The sequence below is a fragment of the Nilaparvata lugens genome, chromosome 4, assembly GCF_014356525.2.
Source record: "Nilaparvata lugens isolate BPH chromosome 4, ASM1435652v1, whole genome shotgun sequence".
NCBI classification, from domain to species: domain Eukaryota; kingdom Metazoa; phylum Arthropoda; class Insecta; order Hemiptera; family Delphacidae; genus Nilaparvata; species Nilaparvata lugens.
In genome coordinates, this window is record NC_052507.1 from 19,376,977 (window position 1) to 19,391,871 (window position 14,895).

Below are 14,895 nucleotides of genomic sequence, written 5' to 3' on the forward strand. Positions count from 1 at the left end.
GAGGGCCAGGGCTTCACCACCCTCAAAGGCACTTTGTATCTTGCTGGTCAGGGTGAGCAATGCACTTGTAGTTGAGCGCCCATTTCTGAAGCCATGTTGAGATTTTGCCAGGATTTCGTTCCCCTCCAGAAATTCTGTGAGTTGCACCTTCATTTCTGTCTCAATGACCTTGGACAAAATTGGCACTATTGATGTTGGTCAAAAATTAGATGGGATGCTGGTGTCACCTTTCTTGTGAATTGGTATTGTTCTTGAAATCTTCAGTAGATCCGGGAACTTACCCACACTGAGACAATCATTTATAGCCCTTGCCATTGGTCTTGCTATTAAGTGTGCTGTGGATTTCAAGACAAATGTTGACAGGTCATAAATGTCCTGTGTTTTGGAGTTCTTCAATCCTCTGATAATGTTCTGTATCCTCCTTGGGTTAACCTCCTTCCACACATACATACTTACACCACCTCTGGTGTTGATGCCAACAACTGGATCGTGGTCACCTGTTTCATCCAGGTCCTTCAACACATTACCAGCAGCCTCAACAAAATAATTGTTGAAATCGTCTGGGCTGAGTGGAGAGTGTACCTGGGTCTTCTTTGGACGATGTTCATTGATCACATCCCAGGCCGCTTTGCAGTTGTTGTCTGCATTCATGATGATGTTGGCTGTGTGCTCTCTCTTTGCCTGTCTGACATTCCTTTGGTACTCATTGTTTACTCTCAGGTAGAGCCTGTAGCTGTTTTGTCTCTTTTCTTGTGTTTCGGCTGTCTTATATTGATGGTTTAGTAGCATCACTATGTTCTTCTGCCTACAGAGATTCCCTGTAAACCATGTTCTCTCGTTTGAAGTGTGGAACAGTGGACCTCTATTGAGTCTTGTGGATTTGCTCATCACTTTAGGGTATACAGAGTTGAAGGCCCTTATGTACCCAGTAATCAATATATCAAATGTCAGTTCTGGATGTGTGGAGCTGAATATTTGATTCCAGTTTATGTTGCTCAATTTCTGACAGAGCTCTGGAATTTGCTCTTCTCTGACTACTCTGGTGTAGAAGCTGTAATTTGATTTCCATGCAGCCTCTGATGCAATTTCACTTTTCCAGCCTCCTGTTGGATCTGGAAGACAACCGCGCAGTGGTCTGAAATCATGGGGTCAACTACTTCAACTTGTCACGATGTATATCGTAACTAGTGAGGGGAATTGAGTTTAGGGCTTGTTCTAAGACAAAATCGCAGAGTCCAATGAGCAGCCCAGCCGCTGGGCTACCGCTCAGCAGTGCTGCACATCCTTACTCCCTCCCTCTCGGCTATTGAGGGAGGCTCGTGAAAGGCTAGTAGACAGGCAGTCTAGTGCGGGTGTCCAGTGCGAGCAGTCGACAGAGAGAGTGAAGGAAGCAGCGCGTAGCTAGCAACATAGTACATCTTGTGCTTTGAGTGTACTCCAAATCCTTCGACCACTAGGAGTTGTGTCTAAGGTTAATGGGGGTTAATCAAAGACACTGGAAGCTCTGCGGTTCAGCACTCACTTGGACGAGTGTTGTTCGACCTTTTCAATGAGTTTGGGCAGCATCCTGCCTGTTTCAACCAGCAGCAACACACCAGGTTTTGGTTAAAACCTGACTGTACCCTGGTGCATCATCGCGGGAACCTCAAATAGCAGGAGGACCTCGAGGATGGCTAGGGAAAGCCTTTCCCTCGACCCCGCGCACGATCCTGACCCCAGGAAGACACCCGGTGCCCGAGAATTGGGACTTGGTGATCAGAGGTGAAGCCCGGCGTGCAGGCTCCTGTAGCTTGCCGATTCGCTTCTGAATAACAGGAGGACCTCGAGAAAGGCCAGGGAAAGCCTTTCCTTCAACTCCGCGCACGATCCTGACCCTAGGAAGACACCCGGTGCCCGAGAATTGTGACTTGGTGATCAGAGGTGAAGTCCGGTGCGCAGGCTCCTGTAGCTTGCTGATTCGTCTTTGAATAGCAGGAGGACCTCGAGGATGGCCAGGAAAAGCCTTTCCTTCAACTTCGCGCACGATCCTGACCCCAGGAAGACACCTGGTGCACGAGAATTGGGACTTGGTGATCAGAGGTGGAGCCCAGCACGTGGGCTCCTGTAGCTTACAGATTTACTTCCGAATAGCAGGAGGACTTCGAGAAAGGCCAGGGAAAGCCTTTCCTTCAACTCCGCGCACGATCCTGACCCTAGGAAGCCACCCGGTGCCCAGGATTCAGGACCCGGTGACCAGAGGTGAAGTCTGGTGTGCAGGCTCCTGTAGCTTGCTGATTCGTCTTCGGATAGCAGGAGGACCTCGAGAAAGGCCAGGGAAGGCCTTTCCTTCAACTAAGTGCACGATTCTGACCCCAGGAAGTCTTCCCGTGACCGAGAATTGGGACTTGGTGATCAGAGGTGAAACCCGGAGCACGGGCTCCTGTAGCTTGCAGATTTACTTCCAAATAGCTGGCGGACCTCGAGCAAGGCCAGGGAAGGCCTTTTCTTTGACTCTGCGGCACAATCCTGACCCCAGGAAAACACTCGGTGCCCGAGATTAGTGGCCCGGTAACCGACTCCAGCAATCAGTCCCAAGACTCACAAGAGGACATCTCATGGCAATCGGGAATGTTACTCCCGTTACAGAGACCCCCCTCATGGCGAACACCAGATCGTTCCTATTCCTCTCACTCCACGCCCAACCCTGTTTGGCAGTGCAAAAGTACGGCCCCTCTTACCTAAAAGAGGGAAACATTTCTCTAAGGTGCTCAAGACCCTGTTTCAACCCCCGACTCGAATGAGGGTGGTTGGCGGACGCCCTGCCAAGACTCCCGTCCCCTGCTGCGGCCCACCCCAGTCGCCGACTGCATCTAGCCGGCCCAGAGCGACACTGGGAATTCTAGTAGAAGAAGGTGTGGGCAAAAATCTACTCAGAAACTGTATAATCCCAGGAATCCATATTTGTTAGAAATGTGTCCAGGCATGCAGTTCCTCTTGTTGGAAGGTGACTGGCTACAAACAATCCATGATGACGCAAAAGGTTTGTGAAACTATCTCTCATCCTGGATGGTGGCTCGAGATGTATGTTAAAGTCACCTCCTATCATCACACTTCTTTTGTGGGTTTTTTCAAAACAACAATTGGCATCGTTGTGGACCTAGAAAAGGATAGTACCATCGGCTTTGTCAAATGATAGCAAAACCAAAGTAGATCAAATACTGTCATTATAACGTGGACCGCACTATAAGCAAATGCGTCAGTTTGAGGAAATACAAGAACTAATTCTCCCAGTGGTATGATAATAATAGACCTATAATAAATTCCACTTCAATAAAAATACTACATTGATGTTGCAATTTCAAGACTGTATTCAGGCATAGTTTCGGTGACATTGATTTTTGAAGAGTTTCAAAATGTGAAATCAAAATTTAATAATGTTTTGTCTTTAGATAAGTTACGCTCTGAAGTGTTAAAAAAATTATGTATCAACCTTCATGATCATGAAATTACATAATTAGCAATAAATATCTACACTCAAAATAATACTTATAATAATAATAGAAGAAATTCTTGAAAATTATTTTTAAAAACACTTCTCAAACATAGTTGGCAACATTGACTAATTTCAAAAACCTGCAACTGCACACTGCATCAACGGTTTCGGCACTTCGTGAATCGTGATTCGTGTTCGGTTCCTCTTGAAGCCTTGATATGTCTGTTTTGTCATTTCTTTGTTTTATGTTGTCTGTATCCCGTTTATTTTGTGTTTAGCTTATTTCTTTTTAAATGTACTAGCTATAATAAAGATTTGTGATATTATATTGCATATTGAATTGAGTGTATGTAGGACTGAATTAGTGTTTCTTCATTTCAAAACAAGTTAATTTGTTATTCACTTCCAACAAACTGTTAGTATCTTTATGACATCAAGGTAAGATTTAAAATGTTCAATTATTATTACTCATGTAATCTGTTTATTGATAAAGACTACATCCAATTAATTTAAATTCCGAAGGGTCTTGAACTTTTTAAAATTACTTTTATTTGATTGCGTGAGAGCTTAGAGGGAAATTACCCGCCATTTTAAGTTATTGTATCAGTATCAGAATTTTAAATCTTGAAGATAGAATGCTTGTATTCTTAATTTAAATTATTCATTATATCAAAGTTCAACAATTATAATAGAAGCTATTCTGTGTTGTTTATTTTAATTTGGTGTTGAGGTTTGCTTCTGGTCAAAAAGAATCAAGATAGCATGAAGTACTAGTATACTGTAGTTGCTATCTTGCTACAACCATGAAGTGCTTGTGGGGTTTTTTAAACATTCTAAGCAAGAACATGTAGGTAAATGATCCAATACAGCATGTTTCCAATGAGGAAACAAATCATCCAATAAAGTAAACGTAAATCATCCAATAAAGCCTGTTTCCAATGACGAATTAGCCTATATGTTCGTTTTATTTTCCTATAATGTTCTATGAAAATAAAAAAAAACATGCTTTCCTTTTCTTTTTTCAGATGAGTGCAAACGACACGGTTCAAGTTGCTATTAGAATCCGACCACTCGTTGAGAGTGAAAAAGAGAAAGGAAGTCGTGTTTGCTTAGAGTCACACCATAAGGAGTCGCAAATTGTTATAAAATCTTCTGGTGTGGGCTTTACTTTTAATTATGTTTTTGGACCAGAATCACGTCAAGAAGATATCTACACAAACGCCGTAGAAGGGCTCATAGATCAACTTTTTAAAGGTAAGTTAAATAAAAAGAGGATATTCCAACTCTAAAACTAATTATACTATCGAGATGTCAAGCTCAAACTAGCCTAAGCTATAATCACCATACTTGTTGTCCACTGGGACAGAATTTATTGCTCTTATGAATCGCATCTGATTCAATTGAAAACGTATGAAGCTTACAAATCAGATTCACATTCAGATGGAAACTATAGTCAGTGACTATACATTGTCAATTCATTGATGTGTTGAGGTGAGTAGACACTTGTGAGCCACGAACACACGCATTTCACCTGATCCTATACTTAGGCCTATATCTGTATTTGTACACCTTAATATCTATTTAACAGTAAAATTTAAATATAATAAGCCTAGCATTAGCTGATTAAAAGCAACATGCGCGTGTTCTTGGCGCACAAGTCTGTACGCACCTTCAGACCTTCTATATTCGATATTATAAATTACTATCCAATCTCATAAAAGTAACCAATCTGATTAGGCCTATCAACGGAAAGAACAAATAACAGAGTGTATCGTATTTCACAGAGCCTAAACATTTTACGCTAGAATGAACTAGAAGAAGTTATTTTACTTTTACTAACGGACATGTTTCTTTGACTTTTTCAGGTTATAATGTGACTATACTGGCCTACGGTCAGACAGGGTCAGGCAAGACGTTTACAATGGGCACTAACTACGTTCCATTTAGTGGTGCTGAGAAAGGCATTATTCCTCAGGCTGTCGAGGATATTTTCAAGAAAATAGACTCTGATCAGGAATGGTCATATTTAGTAACGGCTTCCTTCATTGAGGTACAATAGTATAGTTTTATTTTTCTTATCGTCCAAGTGTTAACATTTTTTTCTACCATTTTATATATTAATTTTTGATTGCCTTTAATCCCATGCTTTAACCCCTAATAGTGTTTACAGTTGTATTTAAAAACAATGATTGGAAAATACATTTTATTTTTCTAAAGTAAACACAAGTGAAATTTTACCGGCCCAGATGGGGGTAGGAGAGATTTCTAAATACTAAAGGGCGAGTCATTCGACTATAAACAACAAACTTATGCTTTCTATTCAACTTCTAAATTTTATTGAATGATCTAACTACTAGAAATTTAGACAACGAATAATCTGCAACAATTTATTAAACATTCTATAACTCAAGAAGACTGCCTGTAAGATTTTGCTAACTGGTTACGAATATTAACTGTTCAGGAAGGTAGCGTAGACTTCACTCATTTCTCTATTACAAATTAATAATACTAGGGACTCGGTCAATTTTGGGTTGAAAATTATGAGCTAGAAGATACAATGGCACTCATCGTCGTTCGAATTACAAAACGATCACTATTCAAATTTTCACTAAACTGTTGTTAACTCACTGATATCAATCTTCAACACTCACACATTCACTTCAAATAATTAATAAACTACCACAACATATTCTTCGGAGAAAATTATACACATCAACAAATTTAAACAATAAAAGAATCTAACAAACACGTTAATTTTGAACTCTCTAAGCCCGAGGCTATCTCTGGATTTTTAATGCGATTCCGGCCGAGGCTTAATTGGAACTATTTTTTTCCATGCAAACTATGTTCCCCTTCCACCAACGATACGACGGTACGACGGTTGAATACTTTAACCCCGCATAAAATAAGAAACTCACTGTCTTCCCGGACGCAAATTCAAAAATAAATTTTCACGATGAAAATTGACACAGAAAATTGAACTACATGATCACTATAGAGTCTCATTGACAGAGTTCTAATTCTACACTTTTCAAATAAGCCCATAATAAATTTCTCTCGATGAACACACACCCATAATTTACTCCTTATCAATATTATCACCATTACAGAATAATTATTAGAGGTGGGATATTCTTATAATACGAGGGAACTTCAATAAATTATATTACAAATTACAATAACGTATGTTTGTCACTTTCACAATTGCCAAAATTACATACTAATATAATTGCATCATGTGGATGCATTTCGAGTTGAAGGAAGGAGAGTGGAAAAATTCTAATCTCTCAAAAATTCCTAACTGAGCACCTCATGTTTTCTGAGCAGAAAGACCGTCAACCTGTAATAACATCATATTTCTATCAGATAAGCTACACTTCTTCTAACATGTTTCTCTTGTACATTTGATTTTTAACATTTCAAAAATAAATTTTTACTTTTTCACAGCTTTATCAAGAGCAACTGTACGACCTTCTCTCCGGAAAATGTCGAGAACAAAGTGTTGTCGATATAAGGGAGGATACTCGTGGCATATGCATTCCCAACCTCACTGAGACCAGAGTATGCTCTACTGATGATACCTTTGTATGCCTTCAACAAGTGAGTGTGTTTAGGCTTCATATCATCTTTTTCAATAATCAGAAATCTTCTAGCTTGAATAAGATTCTGCTGAAATAACTTTTTCTCAGTTCACGGAACCTCTGATTCTTACTTCAGTTATTTAGAAGGTTGAGTGGATATTCGCGGCTATTCCAGAATTGATTAGATACTGCCCCTAGTATGTGGGCTTCTTTTTTCCCTGTGTTACATAACTTACACAATTCTAGGCTTCTTGTTGAATGGCTTGTTTTTATCATAACAGTGATATCATAATAACTGTGAAAAACTCAACATCGCGAAATTCTCAATATTTGGATTTTGAGTACTATCTAAAGATGTGTCTACACTTAACAAATGTTTGACAAATATGTTTGTTGAAACAGTTTGGGCAAATTTTATTATTGAAACTTTTTCACAGCTTTATCAAGAGCAACTGTTCGACCTTCTCTAAAAAGTAGAAAAAAATACTCTTTTCATTATGTTTGGCAAACAATGTTTGCCCGTCGCCAGTGTGGACGCCTCACCAAACAAAATATTTACAAGTAGGGAGAACAGGTTTTATTTTTTACAGCAAACACTGAAAATGTTTGGAAAAACAATATTTTTTGTTTGACAAACAATGATTGTCCAAACTTTTTAAAATGTTTGTTCCTGAGTCCCTCAACAAACATGTTTGCCGAGCATGTATGTCAAACATTTGTTCAGTGCGGGCACGGCTTTATACAGTTTTTTTTTTTTTTTTGTGAAAAACAAGTACCTAAAACTTTTTTCTTGGACATTTGAAATACCTGATATTCCTTCCATTCCATAATTTAAATTGATTGGAAAATTTCACTTTCTGTAAGTGCAAAATAATTATTCTATGGAAGTACATGATAATTTCTTTAATCCAGGTATTTTTATTCTAGGGTTCACTGTGTCGAGCTACTGGAGCAACTGCCATGAACTCGCAGTCTTCCAGAAGTCACGCTATATTTACTGTGACACTGAACTTTTCGAAAAAATCAAACATGTGAGTTTGTTGAATTAAGTAGCTTAACATTGTTCAATTGATTAAAATGACACATCACAAGATTACGCATAAGTTATACTGATGAATGGAAATTTGTTCCTCCAAATAAAAACTGTAATTTATTGGATTTTTGAGACATCATTACTCTTTAAAACCCATTAGCGTCTGAAGTGTTCATATAATCACAAGAAACAATACTAGGGAAATTTGATCAGAATAAATGTGTTTTATCAGTATTACATGTTATGCATCTCAAGTTAGTCAAATGTCATGTTATTATCGGAATGGTTTAGTAGAGGATAAATGCAGTACTTTTGAAAGGTTATAGTCAACTATTGGTTAAAATAAATTATAATTCGATGAGGATAAGACTTTAAAATTAATTCCACTATAGTTTCTTTGAAAATGGTACGGTATGCTTATTATTCAAGTACTATAATAGCACATACTTTTGTTATTATGTTATTAGCACATTATTCTGCTATCTCATGCTTTTGATGGCTTTTTCAAATCGATGTTTTACTTTTCCAGTGATGAAGCAATGACAGCGAAATTTCACCTTGTAGATTTGGCTGGATCCGAGCGTCCGAAAAAAACAAAAGCTACTGGCCAGACTTTCAAAGAAGGTGTTAATATTAATAAGGGATTGCTAGCATTGGGTAATGTGATATCAGCTCTTGGGGGTGGCAGCAACTACATCTCTTATAGAGACAGCAAACTCACAAGACTTTTACAAGGCAAGTACTCAAACCTCAAACAACTCTTCTATTTTACAATCGTTCAAGGTTTTTATTTGAAGCCAACAACTAGAAAAAGATTTCCTACATTACAATAACACCATTGATGACTCCTCTCAGATCTTACAATGTGAAATTAACCAAGTTTCACAAAAAGGTTTTGTTATGATCTCATAAGATTTTTATAATTCCGATAACTAGATGATATAAACTAGAAATTATTGAGAAGCTTGAATGTTTTCGTAGTAAATATGTAATGGATTTTATAAAAATATCGTTGGCTTGTCTGTATTTTTACTTTCCTTGCCCTGGTAAGAAAAGTATTGCTTTCCGAAAAAAAATAAGGTACCCCAATTTCCAATTTTCTATCTGTTTCAAGGTCCGCTGAGTCCAAAAAAGTGGTTCTTGGTATTGGTCTGTATGTGTGTGTATAGGGTATGAGTGTATGTGTGTCTGTGTACACGATATCTCATCTCCCAATCAAAAAAATGATTTGGAACTTGAGGCCCTTACACTATAAGGATCCGACACGAACAATATCGATCAAATGCAATTCAAGATGGCGGCTAAAATGGCGAAAATGTTGTCAAAATCAGGGTTTTTCGCAATTTTCTCGAAAACGGCTCTAACGATTTTGATCAAATTTATACCTTGAATAGTCATTGATAAGCTCTATCAACTGCCACAAGTCCCATATCTGTAAAAAATTCAGGAGCTCCGCCCCATCTATGCAAAGTTTGATATCAGATTCCCAATTATCAGGCTCCAGATAAAATTTAAACAACAAATTTCAAGTGGAAAAGATTGAGCATGAAAATCTCTACAATTTATGTTAAGTAAAATTGAAAATAAGTTTGAAATTCGAGAAAATGTGATTATTCAATTGCAAACTGTTGGCAACTGTTGATTCTATTGAATCATTCATTCACCATGAAGAGATAGCAGACCTCGTGTGTCTCCTGCGTTATTGTCCTGTCACCAGCTGGCTCTGATCTTTGAATAGTAGACTTGAGATGCGCGTGAACACTAGCATCAGGTGATAAATTTTCATAACGGCTAGGAAAGTTGTGTGAGTGCGCCACAACAGATTTTTATTTCTTGTTATTCTTGATATTGTGCAGTCTTGTATTTATGTAGGCCTATTTTATTTGTATTCCGTTTTCCTTATAATTTACAACTTACATGATTTGTTGATCCATTTTGCGGAGAGAATGAATTTGATCTGATAATGCCAGACATAGTTTCTATAAATGAATGATCATTGCATCATATGAATACCATCTATTTTTACTAATCTTTCGTCTTTTTTACACAAAGCGTTCTATCTTAAATAACTTGTCGTCCTAAGCATTCTTCCTTGAAGCCAGAATAAATGTTATTTCGTATAATATGTATGAACTATATAATTCGCCAATAAAACTACCACCATCCGCGCAGCTCGAATACGAGGAAGTGGAGGAAAAGGATGACATGAATATGCCTCCCGAATTGCCACCGAAAAGTAAAAACGATAGCGGAATACGTTTCGAGGTACGTTCTCTTAAAAATATACAAGAGATATTTCTAAAATTGGGGAGTGAAATTATCGTGAAAAAAGTATCCAGAGAGGACTATGATTCGTTTTTAAATGCGTGCAATGAACTTAACATCAGTATCGAAAGAATAGACGTTAAGCAAAATATTCAAGAAAACAACGCGGAAATGTTTGGAAAAATTCACACTCTGGAGCAGAGTGTGAATAAACTAGCAAGTGAAGTTGCAAAAAGCCACAACAAGCCGATCTCATTTGCTGAGGCCGTGCAACTGCCAAAGAAGAGGACCGCACCTTCTACATTATCGAGTGCCGCCTCCACTGCTGCAGCCAGGGAGTCTCCGCCCCGGACCAAGAAGCTGTCACCAAGGAGAATGTGATCATCCTGAAGCCAGCAAAAATAAATGGAACGGAAAAGGAACAAAGCGGAAAAATTCGAGAAACAATAAAGAAGAACATCACCGTGAACAAAATTTGAACATTAAAAAAGCCGTTGATGTCCGTGGGGAGGGGGTGGGCTGTTAGTGCTTCACCCAAGGGCCAATAAGGAAAATGTTTTGGGTGATAAGGTCCTGCAACATCCAAACATAAAGGTAAGCGAGCCACAATCCAAATTGCCAAGAATAATTCTGTATCACGTCGCTGCAGATATAACTGCTGCTGAATTGGCAAACGATGTATTTGAGAGAAATCTCGAGTCATCGTCATTGAGTAGGGAAAATTTCTTGAAAAACTTCAGGCCGATTTTTAAAATAGGACCGAAAAACAAAAACACCGTGCACTGGGTAGTGGAGTGCACTGGTGAATTAAGAAAAGAATTCATTAACAAATCGCGGATTGGTATTGATTGGAGGGTGTGCCGAGTTGGAGACTATGTTGCCGTCTCTCGTTGCTTCAAGTGCCAAAAAATTGGACATATCAGTAAGCATTGCACTCAAGCACAAAACACCTGTGCTCACTGTTCCACTACAGGACATGATGTTAAAGAGTGCCCTAATAGAGACAAAAAGCCCTCATGTTTGAATTGCCGCAATGATAAAAAAGCTTTCGATCACAAAGTAGGTGACAGAGAGTGCCCTTCCTATCAAAAAGCGCTACAACAAATAATTGATAGAGCTGATTATGGAATCTGAAAGAAAAATATTTAATATACTGAGGATAAATAAAAATAATAGTGATAGTAAAATCAAGCAATCAACCCAACACAAAATGATTACTTTAAATTCCATACTTAACAAAATTGATAGTTTCTGCGTAACAACTAATACTGATAAAAGTAAGATAAGTCTGGTTTATAATTTTGGTGAGAGGGTTGATGTTATGATATCTTTTACAAAAATAGGAAATATTATTAAAACATCCAAAGGTCTCTCTCTGCTTAGAAATAAAAAGTATTTCTCTCTTGAAGAATGGAATCACCTGAATGTGTTACTGGATTCTAATTGTATAAGAGTTTTGTTTTCTGATAAGAACATTCCTATTTTCATATTAAATGATGGTGAAAATGGGGTACTTATTGATCTTTTGAATAGAATAAATGATTGGAGTAAATTCAATTACCCTTTGATTATAGGAATTGATTCTTTTAACAATCTGGGTGAAACTTATTTTGATATTCCTGCCACTGAACTCTTGAGTACTGTCATAGGAGCTAGAGATTTGAAGTTTATTATCGAGGTTATTGTGAAATTAATTTTCTTAATATACCTAAGCTATCTGATAGTCCGGGAGTTGAGTACCCTGTGGGATTCTTTGAAGGTAATAATAAACGTGAAGCATTCATAAAATCTATGATTGAATTACGGACCCTACTTCAAAACACTGATAACGAAAATGCTAAAATATATAAAAATATTCTTCTTAGGGTCACGCATAGAAACATGTCAATATCAGGTGATGAACTAATAAGCGTCCTGAATAACAATATGAACATCTCTGATAATAATTTGAAAAGATTCCTATTCATAACAAACTTTAAATACCGAATGGGATATTGCTTGGAGCAGGGTGGAAGTTACGTAGAATTTCAAGAGGATACTTTAAAATTCTCTACTAAAGAACGATATGTTTTAGTCACACGTAATACTACACTTATGCTGAATAGCGAATTAATAAAAACTATAAATAGAATAACTCTTCATGAGTGTAAACTTCCTAAAATAAAATGGTATGACGGTGTTCCCGGCTGTGGTAAATCTTACTTTATAGTCTCGCATCATGAGCCTGGCAAGGATCTAGTACTCACTCAAACACGGGCAGGTATTAAAGCAATCCGTGAAACTGTCATTGAAAGGTATGGTCGAAAACATTGTAATCGTCTTAAGCTTGATTACAGGACAGTTGGCTCATATATAATAAATCATAATCAGAATAAAACATACAATAGAGTTTTTATTGATGAAGCTCTACTTATGCATGCGGGTTACATCGGTTTTATTGCTAACTTGAGTAAGGCCTCAGAAATAATTGTAGTTGGTGACGCAAACCAAATACCCTACATTGAGAGAAGTAATTATGCCACAAGATGGCATAAAATTTCAGAATTCTGCGAACCTTTTACAAAACAAACGGTAACTCGTAGATGTCCTATCGATGTTTGTTTTGTCCTTTCCACTGTCTATGAAAATATTACGACGCTTAATGAAAGAGCTATCTCAATTCTGCCTACTTACAGAAATGGGGAATACCATCTGATACAACCCGACACTTTGATATTAACATTCACCCAAGAGGAAAAACTTATGGTGGGTGATACTATAAAGTGGAGAGAGGATGTTGCACTTCACACAATCCACGAAGCACAAGGGCTAACTCATAAAAATGTTATTCTAATCAGAATTAAGTACAAGGAGAATGAAATCTATAACAGCATGCCCCATGCGATTGTTGCCTTGTCTAGACACACTGAAACTTTCAGGTATTTAACAACCAGTCTGGTAGATGATGCTGTGGACAAACTAATTAAGAAACTTAAATTCATAGATAGTGAGGGGCTTGTTAAATGGAACAAGGAAAAGAGAAGTGGACCTGATGATATAAGTTATGAGTGACACTGAAGAAGTTCTTAATATTTTAGAAACAGAAAATGAAACAGATGTAATCGACGATTATTTGAACTATCACTTTCACGAGGACAGAAATAAAGATGCTGAGTGTTATTTATGTCTATGAATATACGTAGTTTGAATGCTAATTTCGATCAGTTTATTTGCTGCCTCAATGAATTGAAAACTGATATTCACATTATAATATTAACTGAGACCTGGTTGACTGCAGATATGCCGTTCATTTTCAACATTCCTGGATATACGGCAATAAATAAGTACACTAAACAGAATAAATGTGATGGATTATGCATGTACATAAAAGATTGCATAAGATTCAATGAAGTTTCACTCGATATCACTGATGCCAATGTAGTTAGTGCTGACTTAAGAATTGATGATTTTATTGTGAAGGTGATTGGGGTTTATAGATCACCAAGTAATCAAAATATTGATAATTTTCTTAATAGTCTGAGTAATGAAATCAGTAAAATTCCTAATGGAATAAATGTATGTGTGGCGGGAGACATGAATATAAATACACATTCAACTAGTGTTCCTGTTCAAGATTATCTGCATATTTTCAATAGTAATGGCTATAAGTCTTACATAACTGGTGATACCAGAGTAACAACCACAACAAATTCTTGCATTGACCACATTTTTTATAAAAATTCAGGCAACCATTCTATGTCCATTAGAGGAGTTATATTTAGGACAACCATAACTGACCACTACGCGGTTGTACTGAACTTTTATCAATAAGGATAATAGAAACGTATTGATAAACACATTAACTAGAACCAACTATCATGCACTATTGTAACGCATAAGGAATGAAGATTGGAGAGAAATCTATACCGTGAATGGAAGCATTGACACTATTATGGATAAATTTGTCGATCGTTTGACCAGTCTCATCAATCAATGCAAGAAGGTAAAAGTGATACCAAACAGACTTCGTCCCCTAAAGCCCTGGATATCTGAAGGCATCATAAGATCAATAATCACGCGGGACAAAATGCATTCTAGACTCAGAAGATATCCTAATAACAATATCTTGAAGAATGAATATAAGGCTTATTTGAATAAGATCATAAATCATGCAAAGGAAGTCTACTATAAAGGGAAAATTGAAAATTGTAATAACAACATCATGAAGTTGTGGAAGTGCATAAACGAAGTTATAGGTGAGGCCAGTATCAAGGAAAAGAGTACTGAACTTGACGCTCACTCCCTCAACAATTATTTCACAAATGTGGGTAAATTACAAGCTCAAACTATCAATATCCCTGATAATACTGGTGATCGATTTCCTGCAATACAGATCGATAACACGTTTTTTATGAGACCAACGTGCCCAGTTGAAGTTGAGGCAACTATTAAAAATCTAAAGAACAACTGCAGTCCTGGTATTGATGGTCTAGGTAATATTACGCTGAAGAAAATAGCCAATTTTATATCTCAACCTCTCGCTTTATGCTTTGAGGAGGGATATT

At 37.4% G+C, this 14,895-nt stretch overlaps 1 protein-coding gene across 1 annotated transcript in view; it reads left to right on the plus strand.

Annotated features, from left to right (window-relative positions):
• The first annotated feature begins 3,644 nt into the window (after nucleotides 1-3,644).
• LOC111061921 (chromosome-associated kinesin KIF4) overlaps nucleotides 3,645-14,895 on the plus strand; it is a 29,324-nt gene continuing 18,073 nt past the window's right edge. The window contains exons 1-6 of the mRNA XM_039426875.1: nucleotides 3,645-3,910; nucleotides 4,498-4,726; nucleotides 5,338-5,522; nucleotides 6,920-7,072; nucleotides 7,981-8,084; nucleotides 8,616-8,821. Coding sequence (XP_039282809.1) covers nucleotides 4,498-4,726; nucleotides 5,338-5,522; nucleotides 6,920-7,072; nucleotides 7,981-8,084; nucleotides 8,616-8,821 — 877 coding nt within the window. The 5' untranslated portion in view covers nucleotides 3,645-3,910. The remainder of the gene's footprint in view (nucleotides 3,911-4,497; nucleotides 4,727-5,337; nucleotides 5,523-6,919; nucleotides 7,073-7,980; nucleotides 8,085-8,615; nucleotides 8,822-14,895) is intronic.